Source organism: Talpa europaea, assembly GCF_964194135.1.
Source record: "Talpa europaea genome assembly, chromosome: 6".
Classification (NCBI taxonomy): domain Eukaryota; kingdom Metazoa; phylum Chordata; class Mammalia; order Eulipotyphla; family Talpidae; genus Talpa; species Talpa europaea.
The window spans coordinates 13,682,190-13,708,606 of NC_140072.1; the positions used below are offsets into that span (position 1 = coordinate 13,682,190).

Below are 26,417 nucleotides of genomic sequence, written 5' to 3' on the forward strand. Positions count from 1 at the left end.
CTCTTTTCAGATACTTTGCCAGGAATTCACTGCAGGGGTTAAGACAGAGATCACGAAGTCAGGAGGGCCTGGAAACAAAACCTAACTTTACTATTTATATGACTTGATGTTTCTTAAAAGAAGAGAAAACATGTTTAATTATGGAAAATCTCAAGTATATACAAATTAGACATAATAGAGTAATGAATTTCCATGTGTCTTAGCCAGATTGAACAATTACCACTCATGGCCAATCTTGTTTCATCTACATCCTACTCATCTCCCCCACCCTCCAATTATTTTGAAGAAAATCCAAGGCATCATTTCACTGCATCACCATTTTGGTTTTTTTTTTTTTAAAGATTTATTTATGGGCCTCCCTGGTGGCGCAAGGGGTTAAGACACAGCCTATGAAGCTGTCCGCAGCCTCTGCAGCACGAGTTCGATCCTCTGGCTAGCCAGGGAGCAACCCACATGGCGCAGCAGACCTCTCCTGACTTGCCGCTGCTCCCCTCAGCAGTGTACTTCTGTCAATCTGCCTGTTCTGCTCCCCACTCTGTCTATGGTGAATCCTCTCACCCCCCAAACCTCTGGCCTATACCCCCAGTTCTTGTATGCATAAAGAAATAAATCTTTTTAAAAAATAAAAAATAAAGATTTATTTCTTTATGCATAAAGAGTTGGGGTACAGACCAAAGATATGGGGGCGGGGGTGTATAGACATCAAAAGCAATATTTCCACCCAGCCTCATCAATCCTTCCCATCTAATAACACTTTTCCAAAATGACATCTTGGGGGGATATTTCTCCCCTACACATATAGGGCTAGCACAAAGCAGGAAACTAGCAAATGACAGCTTGCATTAAAGATAAAATACAAAGATAGGAAAAGTCTCCACCTGTGCCCCTTTTTCTTCCTAGTGACTGTTCCTTTCAGCATCTGAGGAATCTTCTCCATGCACCAGGCCCAGTGCTGACAAGACTGCAAGCTTGACTGCCTAGGGGGGTATGCCTCAGGATGGGCCAGGACACAGGGTGTGTGGTCCTATGCTGAGGGAGGCTGTGGAGACATGAGAAAGGATCTAAGGTACCGCAGCTTTGGGAGAGACACTGGTGACAGGATCCAGGGTTTCAGCAGAGCTGCAGCAGGTCCAAGTGGCAACGTTAGTGGCAGAAGATGGGAAAGAAAAAGTGGATATGGTGAGGACGTCAGCAAAGTTGGAGTCACCACCCAAGTATGTCAGTCAGGGATCTTGGTCACTAGAGAAACAATATATTTATGTTTATGTCTGCATTCTCTATTTTCTAAGTAGGGTGAATTGAGCAGCTGTTACTTTAATATGTTGTATGTAGTTTAATAGCTAATTAGAAAAGAGATATTCAACCTTGGCCTTGGATGATTACATTGTATTCCTTTAGAAGACATTAAAGAAAAGATAAACTTAGTTACATTTTTATGTAAATATGCAATTCTTACTTTGGCTAGGATTCTTACTTTGGATAATGAATTCTAAAAGATCCATTATCTTGGCCTCCCTGGTGGTGCAAGGGGTTAAGCACAGCACTAGGAAGCTATCGGCAGCCTCCACAGCAAGAGTTCGATCCCCAGCCGGCCAGGGAGCAACCCACATGGCGCAGCAGACCCCTCCTGTCTCGCCCGCTGCTCCCCTCAGCAATGTATTTCAGTCAATCTGCTTTTTCTGCTCCCCACTCTGTCTCTGGTGAATCCTCTCACCCCGCACACCTCTGGCCTGTACCCTAGTTCTTGTATGCATAAATAAATAAATCTTTTAAAAAATAATAAAAAGATCCATTATCTTTTAGATTTCCATAAGAAAATATATAAACTTTTAGAAGAAACATAAAGCTGTAAAGATGGATTTAGGGAAAGTCACTTGCCTTCTAGGGTATCCCTTTGGATTAGTAGGATGTGTTTCATGTCTCAAAATATGTGATTTTTTTTTCTTATATTCCTCCAGATTTACTTTTTTTCAACAAGCCAATGATCCTCAGATGGAAAAAGTTTCCTCAGTTTTTGTGTTCTGTGTTCCTCAGTTTCTGAGCATAAACTGAAAAGGTCAAACACTGTGTCTCACAACCTCATGGTAGTTTCAATTTTGTTTTCATTTTCCAAACCAGGAAAGAGGTTTACACGTTAGGTAACACAACCAAGGTCTCTCCCTCTCTCTCTCTTCTTTTTTTTTTATGATTTATTTTATTTATTTATGTATACAAGAGCTGGAGTATGTAGGCCAGAGGTGTGGGGAGAAGGGAAGGGGTGAGAGGATTCACCAGAGACAGAGAGGGAAGCAGAACAGGTGGATTGACTGAAATACACTGCTGAGAGGACCAGCAGGCGAGTCAGGAAAGGTCTGCTGCTCATGTGGGTTGGCTCCCTGGTCAAGGGCTAGATCTTGTGCTGCAGTGGCTGCCAATAGCCTGATAGTGCTGAGACTTAATCCCTTGCACCACCAGGGAGGCCCACCAAAGTTTCTTTTTAACAATTGACAGATATAGGACTGAGTCACAGCTAGCAGGAGTTGCTGAATATCTTTTGTTAACAACATTTTGACATGTCTCACTATACAAACAAACAACCACATCCTTGCAAAACAGTGCTGTATTCTGACAAAAGGTTTTATATCTTGACAAATGACACTTTTACCAACTAAGAGCAGCACAATTTCCTGGTGGGGAGGATGGCCATGGGCCCATGGTAAAAGACCCTAACCTAGCATGACCAAGGACTCACTAGCATGCTAATATGCACACTCCTGGGTGGAGATTTAGGATGCTGAGACATGTGACATATGAAGCACATAATCTGTGCATGCCCCAGTGTAGTCTGGCCACAATCACGCAAAGACTGCTTCCCTCTACAATGCACTAGTGAACAAAGCCTTTGAAACCTTTTCCCTGCTCCTCTTGGACAGCCAGCCTCCCTTGTGCTGGAGCATGAGCCTGATAAAATCTTGTCTGAATGTCATCTGTCCTGCCTTCTTGTTAAATTCTTTCACAAGGGGCCAGAAGCTCCACAAAGATGCCAGGTTGTCACATTTAGGTGCAGCAGACTCAAGGTCCATGTTGTGAACACTGCTTGACCAATTGCTCCATGATAGATGGGTTGGAATTCATCTGCTGGAGTTGATAGTGTGAGGTTTTTTATGTGCTGGGGGAACTCTGCTGCCTTCAGTTATTAAATTTCTTTCTTTTGGTTTCATTATTCCTTTTGATACACCATTAAGTCTTTGTAACTCAGATCAGTTCTGATTCTTGCTTCTTTCATTTTTCCTTCTTCTGATCTATTTCTGTTTTAGTTCAACTTCCTTTGGCACCATTTCTTATGGGATGGACTTGTTGCTTTGATCACTTGTAAGAAATCTAACATTACATGCAAACTCTTCTGTTATCTCTTTCCTTATGGTGGAACTCATTGTTCTTATCTTATAATTATACTAGTAATAACTTACTTTTTAAAGTACTTTAGATGATATAAAGTACATTGTCTTGTATTACGATAATGCAATCTCATAAAATATTATACCCTTTTGATATATGAGAAAATAGACTTAGTGAAGTTAAATGAATCACCCATTGTCAGAGCTAGTCAGTAGCAGACAGCAGCCTACATTATCTGACTCCGAGTTTAGTGCACATTTCATTGTCTATATCACAGTTGTTCTAATAGCCTTAACAATATTTCTTGTTCACAAAAACAAATTCCGCAATGGAGTTAGATGAATTCTTCATGCATTTTCTAAATAAGATATTATTCTGAAGGTATTTGGTATATTACCTTTGCAGTCACTTCTTTTAAAATTTTTGTTTAAAAGTAGTACTGTTTTAGGCCTCCCTGGTGGCACAGCGGTTGAGCGCTGGGTTGCGAAGCTGCCTGCAGCCTCTGCGGCGCCGGTTCAATCCCCGGCTGCTCCCCGGCCACCAGAGGAGGGTCCCACGTGGCGCGCAGACCTCTCCTGCCGCCCGCTGCTCCCCTCAGCAGTGTACTTCGGTCCTTCTGCCTGCTCTGCTCCCCGCTCTGGCTCTGGTGAATTCTCTCACCCTCCCGTGCTTCTGACTGTACCCAGTGCTTGTATAAATAAATACATACATAAATAAATAAATCTTTTTAAAAAAATAAAAAGTAAAAATAGTACTGTTTCCAGGGGGAAAAAAGCGAATCTCTTTCTGAGTTTCATTTACCTTTTCCTTCAATAAACATGTTTTGACTTTGTGATTTATCAAGGTGCTGTGAGTAATGTACACAATAATCACAGTCCTCAAAGAGATTCCAATTCAACTGAGGTGGCCAGTATTTCAGAACTGAGGTATCTGAGAAAACTGGAACATCTCAGGACTAGAGAAGACTCATGGGGGAGTAGAACTTTAAGAGAAGGGAGCTAAGTCAAGATCTGCAGACAGAGCAGAAATTTGGTAGGCTAAGGAGGTAAGAACAGTAGCCTCTGGGCAGTCAGCGCTCTTGATCAGGAAGGTCTAACAAAGACCTTCCTCAAAGAAGCCCCTGAGGGAAGATTAAGAGTGTGAACACAGGAAATAGCCTAAGTCCCTGAGACAGAGGGGTAAGTTTTACAGCAGGGAGTTGAAATGGCCCTTCAAGGGAGGCCTCTTCTCATAAAGAACAAGTGAGAGCAAGGGACAAAAGGATAAAAGAAGAAGAAATCAGGTGCAAAGACTCCAACATATGCACGGGAACAAAGGTAAAGATGATTTCTGTCAGCTGTGCTGGAACATACTGAAAGCTGAACCTGAAGACTGGAACTGTAAGCCGGTCAATTGTTTTTTTTTTTAGAAAAATAAAGAAATGCTACCTTAGTTAATAGTATAAACATATGCTTATTTTCTTTCTTGGTTTTGCAAATATTTGGACTAAATTCTTTTTTTTTTTTTAAGATCTATTTATTTATGCATACAAGAGCTGGGGTACAGGCCAGAGACGCGGGGTCGGGGGAGGATTCACCAGAGACAGAATGGGGAACAGAACAGGCAGACTAACTGAAATATACTGCTGCATATATTTATGCACACAAGAACTGGGGCACAGGCCAGATGTGTGTGTGTGTGTGTGTGGGGTGTGAGAGGACTCACCAAAGACAGAGTGGGTAACAGAACAGGTGGATTGACTGAAATACACTGCTGAGGGGAGCAGCAGGTGAGTCAGGAGAAATCTGCTGGGCCCTGTGGGTCACCTTCCTGGCGGGGCTCAAACTCATGCTGCAGTGGCTGTGGACAGCTTCACAGTGCTACGTCTTACCCCTTGTGCCACCAGGGAAGCCCCCCATAACAAGGTATTTTCAACTGGAGAAAGAATGCTTTGCAGTGAAACAGGACAGATCTCTCTTCCTGCCCCATCAGATAAGCATTCCTATCTGTTGCATTTAACAAGTTTGTCTCCTTGCATTCTAAGGAAAAGGAAGGCTATTCCTAACATGATGCTGAAGAAGTTAAAGACCTAAGGGAGTTAAACATCAGGTGTTAACAAAGGAAGCTGCCACCCCCCTGAAATCTCCCTATGCCTGCATCAAAAGGACATGCTGACCCTCGCCCATCTCCTTTTTGTTTTATTCCTTTGTATAAATACCTCAGCCCTCTGCCACAGAGCAGGACCGTGGTCTTTCAAGGTACTTCCTTTCTCCTCAAACTGTTTCCTTTTATTGGCAGAGGGAAACTGAGGCCGACCTTCAATAACAATTGATGGTAAAGTTAAAGTGACTAGGAAGAGCAATCGCAGAAACCAAACTGAAGAGAAGTATTGAAAAGGAACTTCAGTAATGAAATGTTACATGTGGTTGGAAAGTGACTATAAGACAAGTTTTCAAACAACTGGAGACTGAAATATGATTACCCCAAGTTGCTATATACAAGCATTTTGGCAGTGGGAGTGAGGGTGTAAAAATGGAGTTTTCTCTTTTTTGTCAATCACTGTTCCTGCTTTCCACTGTCCCAGGGCCTGTCATCAGGCTCAGCCAGCTTACCAGGTTCAACTACTCTGCCATCACGTTGCCAGGTGTGCTTTGGAGGGATGAAGAAGCATCTTGGGAATGGCAAGGCAGGGGAATGCATAAGCTACAGAAACAAACGAAAAAGAGAGAGACAGGGAGGTACAAATAAAACTGGTGAAGAGACAGGGTGTATGACATGTGGAAATAAAATAAAGGGGCGGCTGGGGTTGGCTTCACCATCTTCATGTTTTGACACTGGTGGTTCGATTTTGGTGGCAGGGAGGGGCCTGTCTCCTCTGCAGCTCCAGCGCCCCGCCGAATTCCAGAACAGCAAAGGCCCGCAGCTCGTTCTCCGCCTGGAGGTTCTCCCTGCGCCCAGGGGCTCCCCAACCCTCCTCCTGGAAGGCAGGTTACATCATCCCAACCTGAGCAGCGTGGCCAGTTTCTCCATTTCAAACTCCTGCTCTCTTGAACGCCTATCTTGCCCCTTAAATGAACCGGAATGGCGCTCTAATGCTTCCCTGCCACGGCTAGCCCACGAGGAGGGCACCCCAAAAGCGTCTCATGTTGGCGAAGAGGCTATTAAATGACCCAGGGCGCTAGCTTTTCCCGTGCTGACGAGCCTTCAGTTACACCCACAGACCGCCACCCGCGCGCGCGGCAGCGCCAAGACCCTCCCAACCAACCCCGGTCGGAGCATCCCCGGCGCAGCCCCCAGGGGAACCCCGGGGAGCGGGGAGCGCGGGGGCGCCCTGGGGCTACTCCAGCGTGCCGCGCCTGCGCAGTCCCCAGGCTTCGCCTCCCCGCGGGGCGTGCTCGTAAGGCCGCGCACCCTATCAGGCGGCCACAGGGTGCGCGCCCGCGGCCTCGCCCTCCCTCGGCCCGCCCCTCTCCCGGCTCCGCCCGCCTGAGAGAGCGGCTCGGAGGCCCAGAGCCCCGCTCCCCGCCCGCGCCCGCCCCGACACCCCCCGGCGCGCGTGCGCAGAGGCGGGCCGCAGGGCAGGGCGCGCGGGAGGCGGGCGTACGTGCTTGCGTGCGTCGCGGGCGGCGCGCACGCCGGCGTGAGAGGGCACGGGGAAAAGGTGGCTCGGGCCGGGGCGCCGCGACTTCCTGTGGCTATGTGACTGGGCTCGGCGGCCCCGGGGTCTCTTTCGCTGCCTTCGCCGCGTCCTCGCGCGGGGTTTCTGCTCGGGAGAGACGCTGTCCTCACGCCCGCCGCGCTCCCTCGACGGCAGAGCCTCCTCGCTCGCCCGTGGGAGCGTCCCGGCCGAGCAGCCCTGAAGGGGGAGGGGAGGCCATTTTGTCCCGACCGACTCCCCGGAACCGGGCGGAGCGGCTGGGAGAGGCTGCGGAGCCGCCGTCGCCACCCTCGGAGGCACCGGGCGCCGCCGCCGTCGGGGCTTCCTAGACGAGGCCGTTCGTAGGTCGCCCGCGCCCTCTCGAGCCCTCCCTTTTCCCACGCTGCCCGGTCCTCCGGCCTGAGAACGCCCGGGTGAGGAGTTGGCCGTCGTGAGAGGGACCGATCCCTTGGGGCCGCCGGCGGCGAGAGCCCGAGCCGCTCCTCCCAATGGCGAAGAAGACGTACGACCTGCTTTTCAAGCTGCTCCTGATCGGGGACTCGGGAGTGGGGAAGACCTGCGTCCTTTTTCGATTTTCGGATGATGCCTTCAATACCACCTTTATTTCCACCATAGGTAAGACCCGTGGGAGGGCGGTGCACGAGCCCTGCAGCTGCAGACCGTTCCTTTTACTCCAGACATCTTGCTTTCCCTAATATACGCCTTTGTTTCTGTAATTCCCGTTGCAAGCGACAGACCCAGGTTTCTGTTTGAATCGGCATCGAGCTTGCTGGGGCGGGGTCTTCCCATGCTTTCCGTCCGGTCTTTCGCTTTCGAGTCTCCTACTCCTCTGTGCCTGCTGTTACAAAATATGCAGCTTAACCACGTTCCAGGATCTTTTTTAAGGGACCACACTGGGCTTTTTCCCTGTTTGTGTGGCGTTATTAGATGTATGATATTTGTAAAGGATTTATTTTAGTGTTTGGGATTGAAGCCGTAGTGGCCATTTAGTAAAGGCCTGAATTTATACTTGAGAGCAAGAAGAAGATCCCATATGGTCATAACTTAGGGTGAACTTGAGGGCTTGGGTGAGGAATAATTACAGCAAATTAGAGGGGAAAAGTGAGTTGCCCCGCGTTGACTAATCCATTGATGTGTCAAACAATCGGAGGCTCTCCGTGCTTGGGGTGGGACTCAAAGGCCTGCTTCCCTACAGTGCTTTTTTTCCCAAGACATCAACAGAAGCTGTAATCTAAGGGAGATAATCAGTGTCTGCCTTCAAATCCTAGAGATTGTGAAGTGATCCCTTCTGTTTTACTTTGTGCTAGAATTTACAGCCAAGTATTTTGCCAGTCATGTAGCCCGAGGATTTTTAATGTATCTTCACCTCATGTTTCAGAATTACTTAGTATAGAAAGTAAGTGCTAAAGGTTGACCTTTTTTAATTGGATTCCCCTTTGGGAAAGGGAAGGCCCTTGGAAAGTCCCTCTTGATCAGAAATTTTAATGGTGTTAATACTAATTGTGATCAGTGAATTGTGTGTGAAGCTCATTTTTATCTTCTACAACCAGTAAGTGAATATATTAAAGGACACTTGGTTACCTGTCACTTGCAACCCAGCACTGGGCATTGAGGCAGTGCAGTGAAACCCATTTTAATGTGTAACTAATTTTATATTGAGATGATTTAAAAAAGCATCTGCAGTTTTTGAACTCTGGGAGTTGTTGAAAATAAGCAGTTTTCAAGCAATTTAGAGCATTACTGAAATTGTTGATTTAGATTTCTTATGACAAATATTTTTCAGCATTTTCTCATAAAACAAATTGTACTGAAATTAACTTAGATGAGTGATCATTTTATTTATTTATTTTTTGAGGGATCATTTTAAATAGATTTTGATTTTATTCCCTTTTTGGAGAGTTACTGTCATAATTACTACATTGTTATTGTAATAATTTCCCTGGATATCATTCTATTCTCCTCACTTGATAAATTTCGTGAAACCTACACCTTGTTCTCTGCCTGTGGCTTAGCACTTCCTACCACTAAGTTTACTTTCAATATTCCACTCTTAGCGTAGCTGGGTAGGTCAAGAGATTAGATAGTTCAGCAAATATATACTGAGCGCCTGAAGTAGGCACAGTTTTAGGCACTGGGGAATAAAGGGTGAACACACTAGATACCCCTTCAAGAGAAATCCAGTGAGGACAATCACCTTAGAGCATAGAAAGTGCCACCATCGGGGGGATGCGTCGGGAGGAGGTGTTCCTAGCTCAAACGATGGAAAGTGGAGTAGGCTTGCCTGGAGATGAAGTCTAACATGAAGCCTAAGAGACAAACAGGATTTAGGGCAGAGGAGCGGGATGGTGCCTTTGTAGAAAAGGAAGCTTACAATGAACCTGTAGTAATATCCGGGATTTATTCTTGTGGTTAACTTTAACCTACCTTTGAGAAAAATGGGGTGGAGAATAGGAAACAAAGCACTAATAATGCCAATCTATTGCTATCTTTTTGTAATGGGTACACACCCACAACTACAACCCAGTCCTGTAAGATACTGGCATGGTCGGTACCTTTGATTGGGACAGTGTATTGTGGTTTAGAATCAAGCCTGCTGGCTTGGAGTCCGAGTTCCACTGTTTGCTAGTTGTGGTACTTTGGCAAGTCACTTAACCTCTGTTCACTTCAGTTTTGTCTTTAAATAGTGTTAATAGTACCAGCCACATAGGGTAGTTGTGAGGATTTTATGGGCCTGTGAGAGTAAAGCCTTAACATGGTGCCAGGCGCACTGTAGGAGCACAGTGCTAGTTAGCTATATATAGACTGTGTGACCCTTCTGCTGTTGAAGTGTGGCAGAGCAAGTTACTTTATGGATTGGATGCCCTGCACACAGTGATCACTCCGATATTTGTTAGTGCTCTGCTTTCGTTTCTGAAACTTTCCTATTTTGATACACATGTTTGATATTTTAATATTTAGTATGTTGAGCAATGTTAGCTGAAAAATTAGTATGTATAAAATCCCTAGTACAGCTCCAGCACCGTGCATGTATTAATTTTCTGTGTGCAGGTTTAAAAGTGTATTGTTGTCTTAAACCACTGCTGTCAATAAAGGAGTATGTGAGGGACCTCCCTGGTGGCACAAGGGGTTAGGACACAACCTGTGAGGCGATCCACAGCCACTGCAGCATGACTTCAATTCCCCACTGGGGAGCTGACCTGCATGGCACAGCAGACTTCTCCTGACTCACCCACTGCTCCCCTCAGCGGTGTATTTCAGTCATTCTGCCTGTTCTATTCTCCACTCTGTCTCTGGTATCCTCTCATCATCCCCCTCCCCCACACCTCTGACCTGTACCCCAGTTCTTGAATGCATGAATAAAAAAATCATTAAAAAAAAAAAAGAAAAAAAAAGAAGTATGTGAGTCACATAAAAAGTAAAATAAAGAATTTAATATTATTTTAGCTAATATCCAAAGTGTTACTATGTAATCAAGATTAAAAATTTTAAAAAAAGATTTATTGAAAATTTTTGTATTCTCTTTTTCTCATGCATGTATCAGCTCATTTAAATTTAGATACATTTGGGCCTCCCTGCCGGTTCAGGGGTTAAAGTCTCAGCGCTGGGACCTGAGTTCAATCCCAGCCAGGGAGCTAACCCATCTGGCGAAACAGGCCTCTCCCTTCTTGGCTGCTGCTCCCCTCAACAGTGTATTTCATGTCAGTCCACCTGTTCTGTTCCCCACTTTGGTGAATCTTCTCACCACCACCACTACCCCCGCACTTCTGGCCTACACCCCAGTTCTTATATGCATAAGTAAATAAAAATAAATCTTTTTAAAAAATAAAAATAAATTTAGACACATTTAAAGTACTCTGTAGTCGGATGTGTCTAGTGCCTACTATGTTGGACAGTGAATTGTGGAATAGAGAGTGGTCAGGGTTGCATGACAATGAGTATTTAATGCCACTGAATTATACACTTAAAAATGGCTAAAATGCACAAAAAATTCTTTATGATTCAACTTATATGTGTTACCAAATTCATAGAAACAGAAAGTACAATGAATGGTAGAGAGTGATAGATCCCCAGGGATGGGAACGGTGGTGGTGGTGGGTGGGGGTAGTCGTTTGGGGAGTTGTTTAATGGATATATTATCAGTTTTGCGAGAAGAAATTTTGGAGATCTCTTATGCAACATTGTAAATATCCTTAGCCAAAAATGATTAAAATAGTAAATTTTGTTGTTTTTCCCCATTGATAAGAAAAATGGTTAAATGGACAGTTTTATGTATATTTTACTACAACCCTTACCCCCTTTTTCCCCTCAGCAAACAAAACCCAGTAGACAAACCTGTTCAGCGCTTGACACAGCTCTCTAAAAGCATGTGATCACAGACTGCCCCTCAGTGTGTGGTCACTGAGTCAAGAGGATCCTTTATGGTGCTTTCCCATGTGTAATATCACTGCTCTGTGCTTTCAGATAGTGAAGGCAGGCTTGTCTTTTTGTTGTATGTTTTTAAGATAGAACTCCTTGGAATGTTAGAATCGTGAAACCTTACAGCAAACTTTAAAATCAATAAACAGACTGGTAAGGTGAAGTAGTGACAGTATGATGTTGAGGAAAATAGCAACTGTTGATGGAATACTTGTTTCCAGTGTGACCCAAAAACAGAGCATCCAAGGTTGTAAAGCATTGGAAAAAGGGAAAGCTATTATTCTGGAGAGCTACAGAGTACAACAATGTATCAAAATTAGAACAGAGGGCAGTGTTGATTGTTTCCTTCATATCAATAGCAATGCTTATGCAGACTTTTTTTTTTTTTTTTTTTTTTTTGACGAGGTAACATTAGTTTACAACACTGTATAGGTTCCAGGAATACATTTTCTCACCACACCCACCACTGTATGCAGAATTCTTAAAATTGAAATTTGTATTCAGGCAATTGTAGACTCATACGCAATTGTAAAAGATAATCTGGAGGGATTCCTTGTATACTTAGTCCAGTTTCTCTCAGTGGTGACATTTTGTGAAACTAGTATAATACCACCAGGATACCAGCATTTGGTTCAGTACAAAAATCTTAACCAAATTTCTTCAGTTTTGACTTGTACGTGTGTGTATGCATGCATGCATGCGTTTGCACACACGCACGTGTGTTAAAAATCTCTACAGGTTTGTCATTTGTATAGGCTTATGTAGCCACCACTCAGTCAAGATACTGTATCAGATCCAAGGGACAAAGATCTCATTTATTTTTAGCTACTACCCCATAGGAATACCACTTTGCACATTTCTCTCTAAAAACCTGCCCTTCATTTATAATATTTTGTCTTTTCACAAATGTTGTGCACATGAAATCTTACAGCATGTAACTTTTTGAAATTTGCTGTAATCCACTTAGTACAGTTCCCAGAAGAGTGGTCCAAGTTGGCTGCATCAGTGCTTCCTTTTTTATTGTTATGTGGCGGGCCTCCCGGATGGCGCAGTGGTTGAACGCTGGGTTGCGAAGCTGCCTGCAGCCTCTGCAGCGCGGGTTCGATCCCTGACTGCTCCCCAGCCACCGGAGGAGGGTCCCACATGGCGCGCAGACCTCTCCTGCCACCTGCTGCTCCCCTCAGCAGTGTACTTCGGTCCTTCTGCCTGCTCTGCTCCCTGCTCTGGCTCTGGTGAATTCTCTCACCCTCCCGTGCTTCTGACTGTACCCAGTGCATGTATAAATAAATAAATCTTAAAAAAATACTGTTATGTGGTGTCCCCTGCTCTGTGTTCATTACATTTTAACCGTTTACTGAGGAACATCTGGGTTGATTCTAGTTTTGACAGTTATAAATAAAGCTACTGTGAATATATGTGAACAGGTTTTTGTTTAATTGTAAGTTTTCATTTCCTTGGGATAAATGCCCAGTAGATTAATTGCCAGATCATATAATTGTATGTTTAGTTTTATAACAAACTATCCAACTGTTAACAGAATCTCTGTACTATTTTATATTCCTGTCAGTGTGTGAATGATCCGATTTCTTTTTGTCATCACCAGCCTTTGGTGGTGGTAACTATTTTGTATTTTAGCTCTTTTGATAAGTGTTTAATTTCATGGTTTTAATTTGCATTTTCCTGATTACCAGAGGTGTTGAAAAATCTTTTTATGTGCTTATTTGCTATTGGTAAGTCCACTGTTGAAATTCCTATTCACATCAGTTGCTTATTTTCTAATTAGATTTTTACTGTTCAGTTTTGAGAGTTCTTTATATATTTTAGGTACTAGTTCTTTGGTGGATATGTGGTTTGCATGTTTTCTCCTGGTCTATAGCTTGCTTTTTCTCCTTTTCATGAGCTTGCGCAGAGCAGAAAATTTTAATTTTGATGATGTTTGTTAAATTATCCTTTTTTGGATCATACTTTTGGTCTATAAGAATTGTCTCAACCATCTTTTAAAAAAAAAATTTTAGACATGGGGTTAATTTTTGTAAGCAGCATACATGTTTAGGTTATGCTGTCTTGTTTTTTTGTTTTTTCGGTTTTTTGCCTGTAGAATTTGCATCTGGTTGTTCCAGTTAATCAAATGTTCAGAATTTAGGGCCTCCCCGGTGGCGCAGCGGTTGAGCGCTGGGTTGCGAAGCTGCCCGCAGCCTCTGCAGTGCCGGTTCGATCCCCGGCTGCTCCCCGGCCACCGGAGGAGGGTCCCACATGGCGCGCAGACCTCTCCTGCCGCCCGCTGCTCCCCTCAGCAGTGTACTTCAGTCCTTCTGCCTGCTCTGCTCCCCGCTCTGGCTCTGGTGAATTCTCTCACCCTCCTGCGCTTCTGACTGTACCCAGTGCTTGTATGTATAAATCAATCAATCAATCAATAAATAAATCTTAAAAAAAATGTTCAGAATTTAAATCTCAATCAATCAGTCAGGTGATGTGAATTTTGTGGACTTTTCAGAGATTATGATCCTATTGGAGTAAAAGTTGACTTGGTTGTTTTATTATAATTTATGCTGTGCTTTCTGAAAGGTTTTGCAAATTAAATTCAGTGTATATACAGATACTTAAAATACTGCTTTAAAACTATATCCCGGGCCTCCCCGGTGGCGCAGCGGTTGAGCGCTGGGTTGCGAAGCTGCCCGCGGCCTCTGTGGCGCCGGTTCGATCCCCTGCTGTTCCCAGTCACCGGAGGAGGGTCCCACATGGCGCGCAGACCTCTCCTGCCGCCCGCTGCTCCCCTCAGCAGTGTACTTTGGTCCTTTTGCCTGTTCTGCTCCCCGCTCTGGCTCTGGTGAATTCTCTCACCCTCCCGCGCTTCTGACTGTACCCAGTGCATGTATAAACAAAACAAACAAAACAAATAAATAAATAAATAAAACATGCCTCTATTAAAAAAAAAAGAGTTTAAAAAAAAAGAGTTTAAAAAACTATATCCCCTCCCCATTCCTAGTCCTGTTCTTTAGAGGTATCTGCTAGTTCTTTTGTTATATATCTCTGTGTTTTTGCTTATACAGCCATTCTACTGAGTTATTAATTTAAAATTAGGTAAGAAATTTAATCTTTCATAATTTCATCCCTCTGTCCCAATCTCTTGTTAAATTGATATCCAGTGGTTATATTAATATGCTCCCCACTCTGTCTCTGGTGATCCTGTCACCCCCCACACCTCTGACCTGTACCCCAGATCTTGTATGCATAAATAAATAAATCTTCAAAAAAAAGAGAACAATTTATGTTTAGAATTTTGATAGTATTACCCTATTGTTTACTAGCTTCTGATTTTGTTGGCAAGTCCAATACAATTCTGATTCTTTGTTTATTATTTGTGGCCTGTAGTTTGTCTCTGGAGCCTTTCAGGTTTTAAAGATTTTTGAATTCCAAGTTTCTCAGTATTGACCTTTAGTGGATTGTGTTGTCTTGACTATTCTTACCCCCCCCCTTTTTTTTTTAAAGATTTATTTATTTATGCATACAGGAACTGGGGTGTAAGCCAGAGATGCAGGGGTGAGAGGAATCACCAGAGACAGAGTGAGGAGCAGATCAGGCAGATCTAGTGAAACACACTGCTGAGGGGAGCAGCAGACTAGACAGGAGAGGTCTGCTGCGCCATGTGGGTCAGCTCCCTGGCTGGGGATCGAACTCAGAGCTGCAGTGGCTGGCGATAGCTTGATAGCGCAGAGATTTTGAGCCCTGTGCCACCAAGGAGGACTCCTTTCTTTTCTTAGTAAATAAATGCATTGTTTCTCGATGCTTGGTGGGCCTCTCAGGTCTTTCACTTCTTGAAACTCTTGTGTTCCTACCTGGCCCCTGGCTTCTCCTCCCCCCCTTATTTTCTTCCCTTTATTTTCTGTTTTAATTGGGCTTTGGATCTCCTGAGGTGATTGTGTAATTTTCTATTTTCCAAATTTGTCAATTCATTCTACTTTCTGGGAGATTTCTCTGACTTTATCGTCTAGCTTTTCTTTCTTTCTTTCCTTTTTTTTTTTTTTTTTTAAGATTTATTTATGCATACAAGAATTAGGGCACGGGCCAGAGGTGGGGGTAGTGGCCAGTGGATTCACCAGAGACAGAGTGGGGAACAGAACAGGCAGACTGACTGAAATACACTGCTGAGGGGAGCAGCAGGTGAGTCAGGAGAGGTCTGCTGCGTCATGTGGTTCACCTCCTTGGCTGGGGATCGAACTCATGCTGCAGTGGGTGCGGAGAGCTTCATAGGTTGCATCTTAACCCCTTGTGCAGCGGGGGAGGCCCTGGAGAATAAATCTTGAGACTGCTTGAGGTCTTGAAGAGTACTATCTGTAATACAGAGATGGAGGCTAGGTCCTTGAGTGTCCTTATATGAACCTCTGTACAGGCCCTCGCTTTCTGCCTAGCATTTGATAATCTCCTTTGCTAAACTCCAGGGTTCTGGGACATGAGTTGTCTTGGTCTTTGGTATCTTCTAGAATTGACCCTGAGGTCCTAAGGGTCTTTTTCTTTTGTTGGGTTAGAGTTGCAATGTCTATACATCGAAGTGAAGATACAATTTATTTGGTATTTCTTGTTTGCCTTTTGTCTTGAACTTTCAGAAAGATTTTTCTCCACTGTCTTACCTTAAATTTGGAGTAATTTTGACTCTACTTTTTAACTCAACATTCAGTAGAGTTAGAGGTGAGTGATACTTTGTTACTGTTTTTGTAAATACTTAGTCTATCCTCAAAATACTTTCTTTTTTCTTTTTTTTAAAAAAGATTATTGATTTATACATACAAGAGCTGGGGTACAGGCCAGAGAAGGGGGGGGGTGAGAGGATCCACCAGAGATAGAGTGGGGAACAGAACAGGCAGACTGACTGAAATACACTGCTAAGGGCGGGGAGCAGCAGGCAAGAGAGAGCAGGAGAGGTCTGCTGTGCCATGTAGGTTGCTCCCCGGCCTGTGGAACCGGCTGGGGATGGAGCTCGTGCTGCAGAGGCTGCGGATTGCTTCATAGTGTGGTGCTTAACCCCTTGCGCCACCAGGGAGGCCCCAAAATACTTTTTTTCTAAAATTTAGGATAGATGACTATGGTATGGAATCAGTTTCACTACTACAAGGAACAGTGTCATTTAAAGGAAATGGCTTTAATTGAAATGCATTGTTCTTGGGTGATTTACTTGAGGGGAAAAAGTATTTTTGCTTTTTGAAAAAAGTATGACTATAGCCTTAAATTTCAGTTGTAGGCACTTGATGTATACTGTTTTATAGGATACTGAACAACAAATGATTCATCAAGTTCATAGTCTGTCAGAGGATTGCAGTGGGCTCCATGTATTACAGCACTTGGCATTGAATAAGGTATCTCAGTCTTTTTTTTTTTTTAAGGTTTATTTATGCATATAAAAACCGGGGTGCAGGACAGAGGTGTGGGGAGAGAGAGGATTCACCAGAGACAAAGTGGGGAGCAGAACAGGTGGATTAACTGAAATACACTGCTGAGGGGAGCAGCGGGCAAGACAGGAGAGGTCTGCTGCACCTTGTGGATTAGCTCTCTGGCTGGGGATGGAACTCATGTTGCAGTGGGTGGTGATAACTTGATAGCACTGTGTCACTAACCCCTGTGCCACCAGGGAGGTCCCCAGTATCTATCTCAGTCTTAATAAGCCTGTTCTTTTAAAATGCGGGAAAAAAAAAACTTTGATTTCACTAGGAGAATTTTGTGTATGATGTGGTAGTGTCTGATTCAGAATAGATTAAAGGTATATTTCAGAGGAACTTGTCATTTAAAAATATAAGGTAGTAACTTAAGCTGTAAATCTTGGCATTTGCTGTTTATTAAAAAGTAAAAATCGGTGGTACAGTTTGTCAGGTACCCTCTGTGAACACAAGGGATGAAGCAGGGAGTAGTCCAAACTTGCTGCTTGTCCTTCTGCAGTTACTAGCTCTAGTGGGGGATTCTGAAAATTGCACTAAAGTATCACTACTTTCTCAGCACCCAAAGTTAGAATGAGTCTGATTCTCAATACCTTTGCTGCTCTTCTGAGGCATTTCATATTGTGGGAAATGTAAGCGGTGTGCCTTTTAGAAGAACACTTTATTTTTCTGTTTTTTTCTTTTTTTTAATTGAGGTAAAGTTGGTTACAACTTTGTGTGATTCAGAGATGCAGATTCACACTGCTTAAGATGTGTGTGTACACCATACTACCACCAAGGTGTCCATAGTCTTCCACCTTGTTTGGTTTTCTTATCTTACATAGTATGGTTGCTACACCTCAAGAAGGATGTAGGATTGTTTTTTAATATGTAGAATTTTAAACAGCCAATTAGTAACAACTCATCTAGGCATTAATCTCTTAGTCCTTCTGTCTCTGAATACAATCCAGTCTCAAACAGATCCCCTAAATTAAAGCCATAAATGGTAGTTGGTTTTTCGTAATACCTTCTTGAGTTTAATTTTTAACCCCATTTTATTAAGTCCAAAGCTACTGAAAAGCATACTTTTGCTGTTAAGATAATCTGGCCAGGGCCTCCCTGGTGGTGCAGCGGTTGAGCGCTGGGTTGCGAAGCTGCCCGCAGCCTCTGCAGTGCCGGTTGATCCCCGGCTGCTCCCCGGCCACCGGAGGAGGGTCCCACATGGCGTGCAGACCTCTCCTGCCGCCCGCTGCTCCCCTCAGCAGTGTACTTCAGTCCTTCTGCCTGCTCTGCTCCCCACTCTGGCTCTGGTGAATTCTCTCACCCTCCCGCGCTTCTGACTGTACCCAGTGATTGCACAAATAAATAAATAAATAAATAAATAAATAAATAAATAAATAAAATCTTTAAAAAAAAAAAGATAATCTGGCCAGATCAACATTAGGTTTAATTTTTACAGTACAGTTTTTTTTCTACAGATGCTGGATACATGATTTATTATAAATAAAACAATTATTTCTTACACTCAAAAGATTTAAAAAATTAGGATGCATTGGAAAAGTGAAGCCTGGAGGGTGAATGTAATCCAAACTGAAAATTATGAGCCTGCATGGGTAAATATAAATGCTGTAAATCAGTTGTCATGTACTAAGATTGTTAGAAGGTTATCCTTTGAAATGTGAATCAGTTTTAGGGTAAAATATTAGGATTTTTCTATACAAAATGATACATTTAAAGCAATAATTTCTCTATTTTAAATGTATTCAAGTAGTTCTGCATAGCTGGGTGAATGTCAGAGCCATAAATAGCATCTTAGTGAAAGTGGCTTATACCTGACCTTTAAGATGGACTTCAGGGAGGTGAATGTTGCTCTTCACTTAAAATGCCTCCCTCTAGAGTAGTAGGCATTTGGAACATCAGTCGGATAGGGTTTGTATTTTTCTGTATATTTAAATATTCTAATAAAGTTATTAAATGTTATTTCTTCACTTAGCCCTTTTTTCTGATCTACTGAATTTTAGTAAATTACTGAGTTAAGTTTACTTAATTGGATGAGAAATTTTTAGGGAACTATAGTCTTAAGCAGCTTATCATCTTTTGTTAGGTGAATTTGTTTTTTTGTTTTTTTTTTTTTATAGAGGCATGCTTTATTTATTTGTTTGCTGGTTTGTTTGTTTGTTTTGTTTATACATGCACTGGGTATAGTCAGAAGCGCGGGAGGGTGAGAGAATTCACCAGAGCCAGAGCGGGGAGCAGAGCAGGCAGAAGGACCGAAGTACACTGCTGAGGGGAGCAGCGGGCGGCAGGAGAGGTCTGCACGCCATGTGGGACCCTCCTCTGGTGGCCGGGGAGCAGCCGGGGATCGAACCGCGCCGCAGAGGCCGCGCGCAGTTTCGCAACCCAGCGCTCAACCGCTGCGCCACCGGGGAGGCCCTGAATTTGTTTGTTGATGGGGATGAGTGTCTAGAAAAAAAGAAGGTAGCCTAAACTTATTTATTTATTTTTTTTTGTGGGACCCTTGCTGGCGGCCGGGAAACGAACTGGCGCTGCAGAGGCTGTGGGCAGCCTCGCAGCCCAGCGCTCAACCGCTGTGCCACCAGGGGAGGCCCTAACTTAACTTTTTTTTTTAAGATTTATTTATTTATACAAGGACTGGGGTACAGGTCAGAGGCGTGGGAAGGTGAGAGAATTCACCAGAGAGAGAGGGGAGCAGAACAGGCAGATGGACTGAAGTTGCTGTTCAGAGGAGCAGCGGGCGAGAAAGGAGAGGTCTGCTGCACCATGTGGGTATCTCCCTGGCCGGCCGGAGATCAAACTCATGCTGCAGAGGCTGCGGACAGCTTCACAGTGCAGTGCTCTACCTGCTACTCCACTGGGGAGGCCCAAGAAGGTAGTCTTAAACATACATTTTAAGGAAAGCGTTGTAGCTAACTTAATTTCAAGAATAAATAATAATGAAATTTTTGTTAGTATTTGACTCTTCTGTAAAACACATCTTTCTGAAAACAGTGGTGTCATGTACCTGCATAATACTGCAGGATAATATGTCTTGTAGATTTTGAAATGCACCATGGAATAGTTTTACAACTCGGCTCTTTCTCAGTTAAATTTTCTCATATAACTGCTATGATCTACTCCAGTGGATGATTTGCTTTTAGGCAGTGTTTAGCCTTCCTCGCCCACTGCTTCCCTCAACAGCGTCTTCAGTCTGTCTGCCTGTTCTGCTCTCCTCTCTCTCTGGTGAATTCTCTTACTCTCCCGTGCCTCTGACCTGTACCCCAGTTCTTGTATACATAAATAAATCTTAAAAAAAAAAAAAGATCCATTTTTTAAAAATGTGAGGTGGTTCCAAAGTGTGAATCTCTTAATAGCAGTGTTGGGAAACTTGCTGAAAATGCAGGTTCTCATGTTTCACATCTGATCTATTGAATCAGAAAAATCCTTGAGAAGGGCTGAGTCATCTGTATTTTGACAGAGTCCTCCAGGTGATTTTGATACAAGCTTTTAAATTTGAGAACCAAGAATGTACTGTGAAATAAACACATCACAGAAATAGTTGTATTTTATCCTCCTCCCCCTTCCCGCCATATATCTTGGCAGGCATTCCTCATTTGCATAGTGTTACATTTGATATGCTCAGTATCATGATTTGGTTCACCTGTCCCCACTTCATCAACATTTTGGGTTTGAAATGTCAAGTGTTCAGAAGCTGTATGGTGCCAGATGTGAAGGGATTTGTATGATGTGACAATAAGCTAATATTTCATTTTATAGATTGGGTAGCAATTAGATCTGTGTCACATATTTCTAATGTTGCTGTTTGCTGGGTGAATTGGAGCCTTTAACTTAGGGAATATCCTAGTAGGATCATGTCTCAGAGACAAGGTATTTAGTTTTTGAGTTGCGACATGTGCTTATAGGACATCTAGGTCAATATGTCCAGAAAGGGCCTAGTCGGTGGCGCAATGGTTGAGTGCTGGGCTGAGAAGCTGCCAGCAGCCTTTGCAGCGCCCATTCAATCCCTGGCTGCCAGCGAGGGTCCCCCATGGCACACAAACCTCTCCTGCCGTGCCCACTGCTCCCCTCAGCAGTGTATTTCATCAGTCTGCCTGTTCTGTACCCTGCTCTGGCTCTGGTGAATTCTCTCACCCTCCCGCACTTCTGACTGTACCCAGTGCTTGTATAAATAAATAAATATATCTTTAAAAAAAATATGTCCAGACATTTGTGTTACCTTCTCTGGGTGGTAAGGAGTGCAGTTTATATTGGAGAAATCAAAGTAAAGTTATAGTGACTTTAGTAAATATGGATTTAGAAGAGTAAACCTCCAAAAAATGGTAAGGAAAACCATGTTTAATGTTTAGGATATGAATCCCTCAAGGAATTTTTTTTAAAGATTTATTTATGCATGTAAGAACTGGGGTACAGGCCAGATGTGCAGGGGGTGAGAGGATTCACCAGAGTCAGAGTGGGGAAGAGAACAGGCAGACTGACTGAAATACACTGCTGAGGGGAGCAATGGGCAAGTCAGGAGAGGTCTTTTGTGCCATGTGGCTATCTCTATGGCCAGGGATTGAACTCAGCTGTGGATAGCTTCATAGGTTGCTTCTTAACCCCTTGCGCCACCAGGGAGGCCCTAGGAATTTAAGAAGTGGCCTGAATGGTAAGGGGAGAAGAGTATAGTGAAAAGAACAAGGATTAATTAACATGTGTCTTGCTGTTTGATTCCAGGCAGGTTTTCAAATCTTTTCTGAACCTCTCTTTGGACAGGGGCTGAGAATGGAGTAAATGGAATAATGTGACAGCTAGCAGAGGGCTTGGACTATAATAGACATTCATTAAGGTATTAACACCAAAACTTAGGAGTTATACTTGATACCTCTTTTTGTCACATTTCACATCAGCAGATTATTTTGGAGCTCTGCTTTCTGAATCTCACCATTTATCACCTGTACTGCTACCATACTGACTGATGATGTCTTCATGTTGCTTGGATTATTATAGACAGTTCTTTTAATTAGTCTTCCTGCTTCCTTTCTTGTCCTATACAGTCTCTTCAACAACTCGTTTAACATTTAATTGGTATTATGTCATTCTTCTGCTCAGAATCTTCCAGTGATGTTCCATCTCACTTGCAACATATAGGGGTCAATGTAATTTGGTCTCATGATACCTCTTTGATCTCATTTTTTATTCCTAACTCACACTGCTTTATTCAGTCTCTAGTATTTCAGCTGCTATGCTCTTCTTTGAATTTGCCAAGCATACGCCTGCCCCAGGACCTTTGCATGTTTCTGTCTTTAGAGAACCATTTTCGTTAGGTACTTGATAGCTATTCCTGATTTCTTCCAAGTGTCTGCTCAAATACCATTTTATCAGTGAAATCTCCTCTGTCTACCTTATCTCTTACTGGACTTATTCCTACGTATTTAATATCATTTAAAAATATACCATATATTTTCTTGTTTTGTTAGTTGACTGTCTCACACCTCTGTAATGTGATCTACATGAATATAGGGATATCACTTCACTTCTTTATCTCTAACACTTAGAACAGTGCCTGTAGATTCTTGATTATTTGAAAGAACAAAATAGTTATTTGTGTTCTTAGCACATCTCCAAATCAGATCATTTCAAACACAGTTTTGTGTACATCTGGTATAGTTCCTTGCTACAAAATAGGTACTTTATAAAAGTTGATGTTGCAGCATGAAACACTAATTGCTAATTCTTTGCTTTACAAGTCAGTTTGGAAACCTGTACTTACTGATCATGAACACTACATTATCTCTTTAAGAGCCCTGACAAACTTGAAGTCAGAGGAATAATATATATATATTTTCTTTATTAATGCATTCGTTTATTCAGCACTATGAGCTTTGAGTCCCAACATATGTGCTACATGTTGGAAATATGTCAGTGAGGTGCTGTTCTTTCCACATGGAATTTACATTCTAGTGTAGGAAATGGACATACCAAATAACCCTTAATTTTAGATTTTTTTCTTAAGTGCATGGCAAGTATTCCAAGAGTTTAATGGGGTAAAAACTGTGAGTAGTCTGAGATTAAGATTATCGTAGCTACTCAAAAAATTAAAAATAGAACTACCATAAGGCCCAGCAACCCCCGTTCTAAGTTGTATGTCCCAAAGAATTGAAAGCAGGTGGCCTCCCTGGTGGTGCAGGGGGTTGAGTTGCAGCACTATGAAGCTATCTGCAGCCACTGCAGCACAAGTTTGATTCCCAGCCAGGGAGCTACCCACATGGCACAGCAGACCTCTCCTGTCTGGCCTGCTGCTCCCCTCAGTGGTGTATTTTGTCAATGGGCCTGTTCTGTTCCCCACTCTGTCTCTGGTGAATCCTCTCACCACCATTCCCCCCTGCACCTCTGGCCTGTGCCCCCATACAAGATTTATGCATACAAGAGTTGTGCTGCACCATGTGAGTCAGCTCCCAGGCTGGGGATCAGGATCCAACGAACTCATGCTGCAGTGGCTGGCAATAGCTTGATAGCGCTGAGATTTTAACCCCTGCTCTACTGGGGAGGCTCCCCCCACCTCCATGCCAGTATTTTGCAAAATCTTTCTAATTGGTGAGAATTTGAAGAAGTTTGTTTGGATTCAGCATTTGTCAGTTACAGGTGAATGCTGTGAATTCTCTAATATGGAGGGAGAAAGAGAAGGAAAGAACTTTTTTTTTTAAAGATTTATTTTTATTTATTTATACAAGCACTGAGTACAGTCAGAAGCGCGGGAGGGTGAGAGAATTCACCAGAGCCAGAGCAGGGAGCAGAGCAGGCAGACTGAAGTACACTGCTGAGGGGAGCAGCGGGCAGCAGGAGAGGTCTATGCGCCATGCAGGACCCTCCTCCAGTGACCAGGGAGCAGCCGGGGATTGAACCGGCGCTGCAGAGGCTGCGGGCAGCTTCACAATGCAGCGCTCAACCGCTGCGCCACCAGGGAGGCCCAGGAAAGAAGTTTTTTAACGTAGAAGAACTGGGGTGTAGGCCAGAGGTGTGGGGGTTGAGAGGATTCACCAGAAACTAAGTGGGGAGCAGAACAGGTGGATTTACTGAAATACACGGCTAAGGGGACCAGCGGGTGAGACGTGAGAGGTCTGCTGTTCCATATGTGGGCTAGATCCCTGGCAGGGGATCGAACTCAGGCACTCAGGTTGTAATGGTGATAGCACTGATCCTTAACCCCTAGGCTACCAGGGAGGCCCCTACAGCAGACTTTTAAGTTAAAAACTCCCCATTAGAAAAAGAGGTGATTTGGACACTTTATTGATGAGTTATCCCACCTCTTTTGATAGTTTATTAGAGAAAGAAAATTGTTGACAATAGAAAGGAAAATTGTTGAGGTACATATTTTGTAATTTTTTAAAGATTTATTTATGCAAGAAACAGGGTACAGGCCAGATAGATGTTCAGGAGGGTGAGAGGATTCACCAGAGACAGAGTGGGGAACAGAACAGGCAGGCTGACAGAACACACTGCTGATGGGAGCAGTGGGCGAGACAGGAGAGGTCTGCTGCGCCATGTGGGTTTCTACTGGGTCGGCCGGGATTGAACCCGCTGCAGAGGCTGCGGACAACTTCACAGTGCGGTGCTCAACTGCTTGCACCACCAGGGAGGCCCCATATTTTGTAATTTTTTTTAGAATCACTCACTGAAACCTGAATTGTAAAAAATAAGCCTTTTTGACCAGTGGCAGCAAAGGATTTTGGTTTATTCAGTAAGCACTTAATAGGCATACGTTGTGTATATGGGACATGATATCTATATAAAAATGAAACCACAGAGCCTCCCTGGTGGTGCAGGGGGTTAAGACATAACCTATGAAGCTATTTGAAGACACTGCAGCATGAGTTCGATCCCCAGCCAGGGAGCTACCCACATGGTACGGCAGATCTATCCTGACTCGCCTGCTGCTCCCCTCAGCAGTGTATTTCAGTAGATCTGCCAGTTCTGTTTCTCACTCTGTCTCTGGTGAATCCTGTCCCTGCCCCGTGCCCCCGCACCTCTGGCCTGTACCCCGGTTCTTGTATGCATAAATAAATAAATCAGTTTTTTAAACAAATATGAAAGTTTTCCTTAAAATGGTTTACAGTTTTTAGTGATCCAGTCACATACCTAATTGCTTAATAAGATGTGTGAATGTTAATAAAGCTATATAAAACTTAAGTGAGAGGGACTGGTAAAGCTCCTATAGAAAGTATGGACCTTCTGAAGTCCTTTAAACTGAGCCTTGGGCCTCCCTGGTGGCACAGGGGGTTAAGCACTGCACTGTGAAGCAGTCCTGCAGCCTCTGCAGCACGAGTTCAATCCCTGGCTGGCCAGAGAGAAACCCGCTTGGCGAGGCAGACCTCTCCTGTCTCCCCCGCTGCTCCCCTCAGTGGTATATTTTGGTTGGTCCAGCTGTTCTGCTCCCCACTGTCTCTGGTGGGTCCTCCCCACCCCCGCATCTCTGGCCTGTACCCCAGCTCTTGTATGCATAAATAAATAAATCTTTAAAACAAAATAAACTGAGCATTTAAAGTAAAGGTGGTAGGGAGAGTTGAGAGGCATTTATGTTGAGGGAACTGCACAGGAATGGAGTCTTTGGCACATGGTGTGTTTGGAGACTGCAGGTAGCACACAGTGGCTAAGACGGGAGGTGTGACGGGATATAAATTAGGTCTAGATTATAGACAGTCTTTTGTTAAGGAGTTTGGATTTTCTAAGGTATCATCAAAAGTTTTGAATAGAGGAATGGTGATTTAATATTTAAGTTATGGCTTTTTAAAAAACTGTTTAAAAAGGGACCTCCTTGGTGGCTCAAGGGTTAAGACACAACCTATGAAGCTGTCAGCAGCCACTGCAGCACGAGTTCGATCCCCTGCCAAGGAGCAACCCACATGGCGCAGCAGACCTCTCCTGACTTGCCCAATGCTCCCCTCAGTAGTATACTCCGGTCCATCTGTCTGTTCTGTTCCCCACTCTCTCTGGTGAATCCTCTCACCCCCCACACCTCTGGCCTGTACCCCAACTCTTATATGCATAAATAAATATTTAAAAAAAACGGTTTAAAAAGTGTATATATTTTGATATGTGTAGAAAAGAGCATGGTATTTTAGATTAGAAGAGCAAGATATTTACCAAACTATTAACATGGGAGCTAATTGAGACAGAGACAAATTTGCATAATATTGGGTGAATCTAAGAGAGAGGTGATGAAGATCTGAGCTAGGAAGGTGAGAATAAGATACTGAAGAAAAACGTGATTTAATGTCATTAAATTTTGGGGAAAAGACAGCAAGGCTCTAGTTAGGTTTCTTACCTGGGCAGCCAGTAATTGATCATCTTTCTCAATCAATCTATCTAATCTATATCCACAAGAACAGGTTTGTTATAAAAAGGGAGAGACGAGTGAAGGACACTTGCACAGACAAGACACAAGCAGGCAGAAAGAGCTGTCCTTGAAGGGATAGGTTTGTTAAAAGAGAGACCTGCATGGTCACAGGTGGGCAGTGTTGGGAGGAGAGCTGAGGCTGTTCCTTTCCATAGGGAGAAGGTCGGCAAAGAGTAAAACATCTGCATAG

General features: G+C 43.6%; 1 protein-coding gene across 1 annotated transcript in view; it reads left to right on the forward strand.

Moving 5' to 3' along the window:
- Positions 1-7,503: 7,503 nt before the first annotated feature.
- The window catches only part of RAB10 (RAB10, member RAS oncogene family), a gene marked incomplete at both ends in the record, with an annotated part of 65,417 nt that continues 46,503 nt past the window's right edge, over positions 7,504-26,417 (forward strand). Inside the window, one exon of the mRNA XM_084234663.1 lies at positions 7,504-7,630. Within this exon, the coding sequence (XP_084090789.1) occupies positions 7,504-7,630 (127 nt within the window). The remainder of the gene's footprint in view (positions 7,631-26,417) is intronic.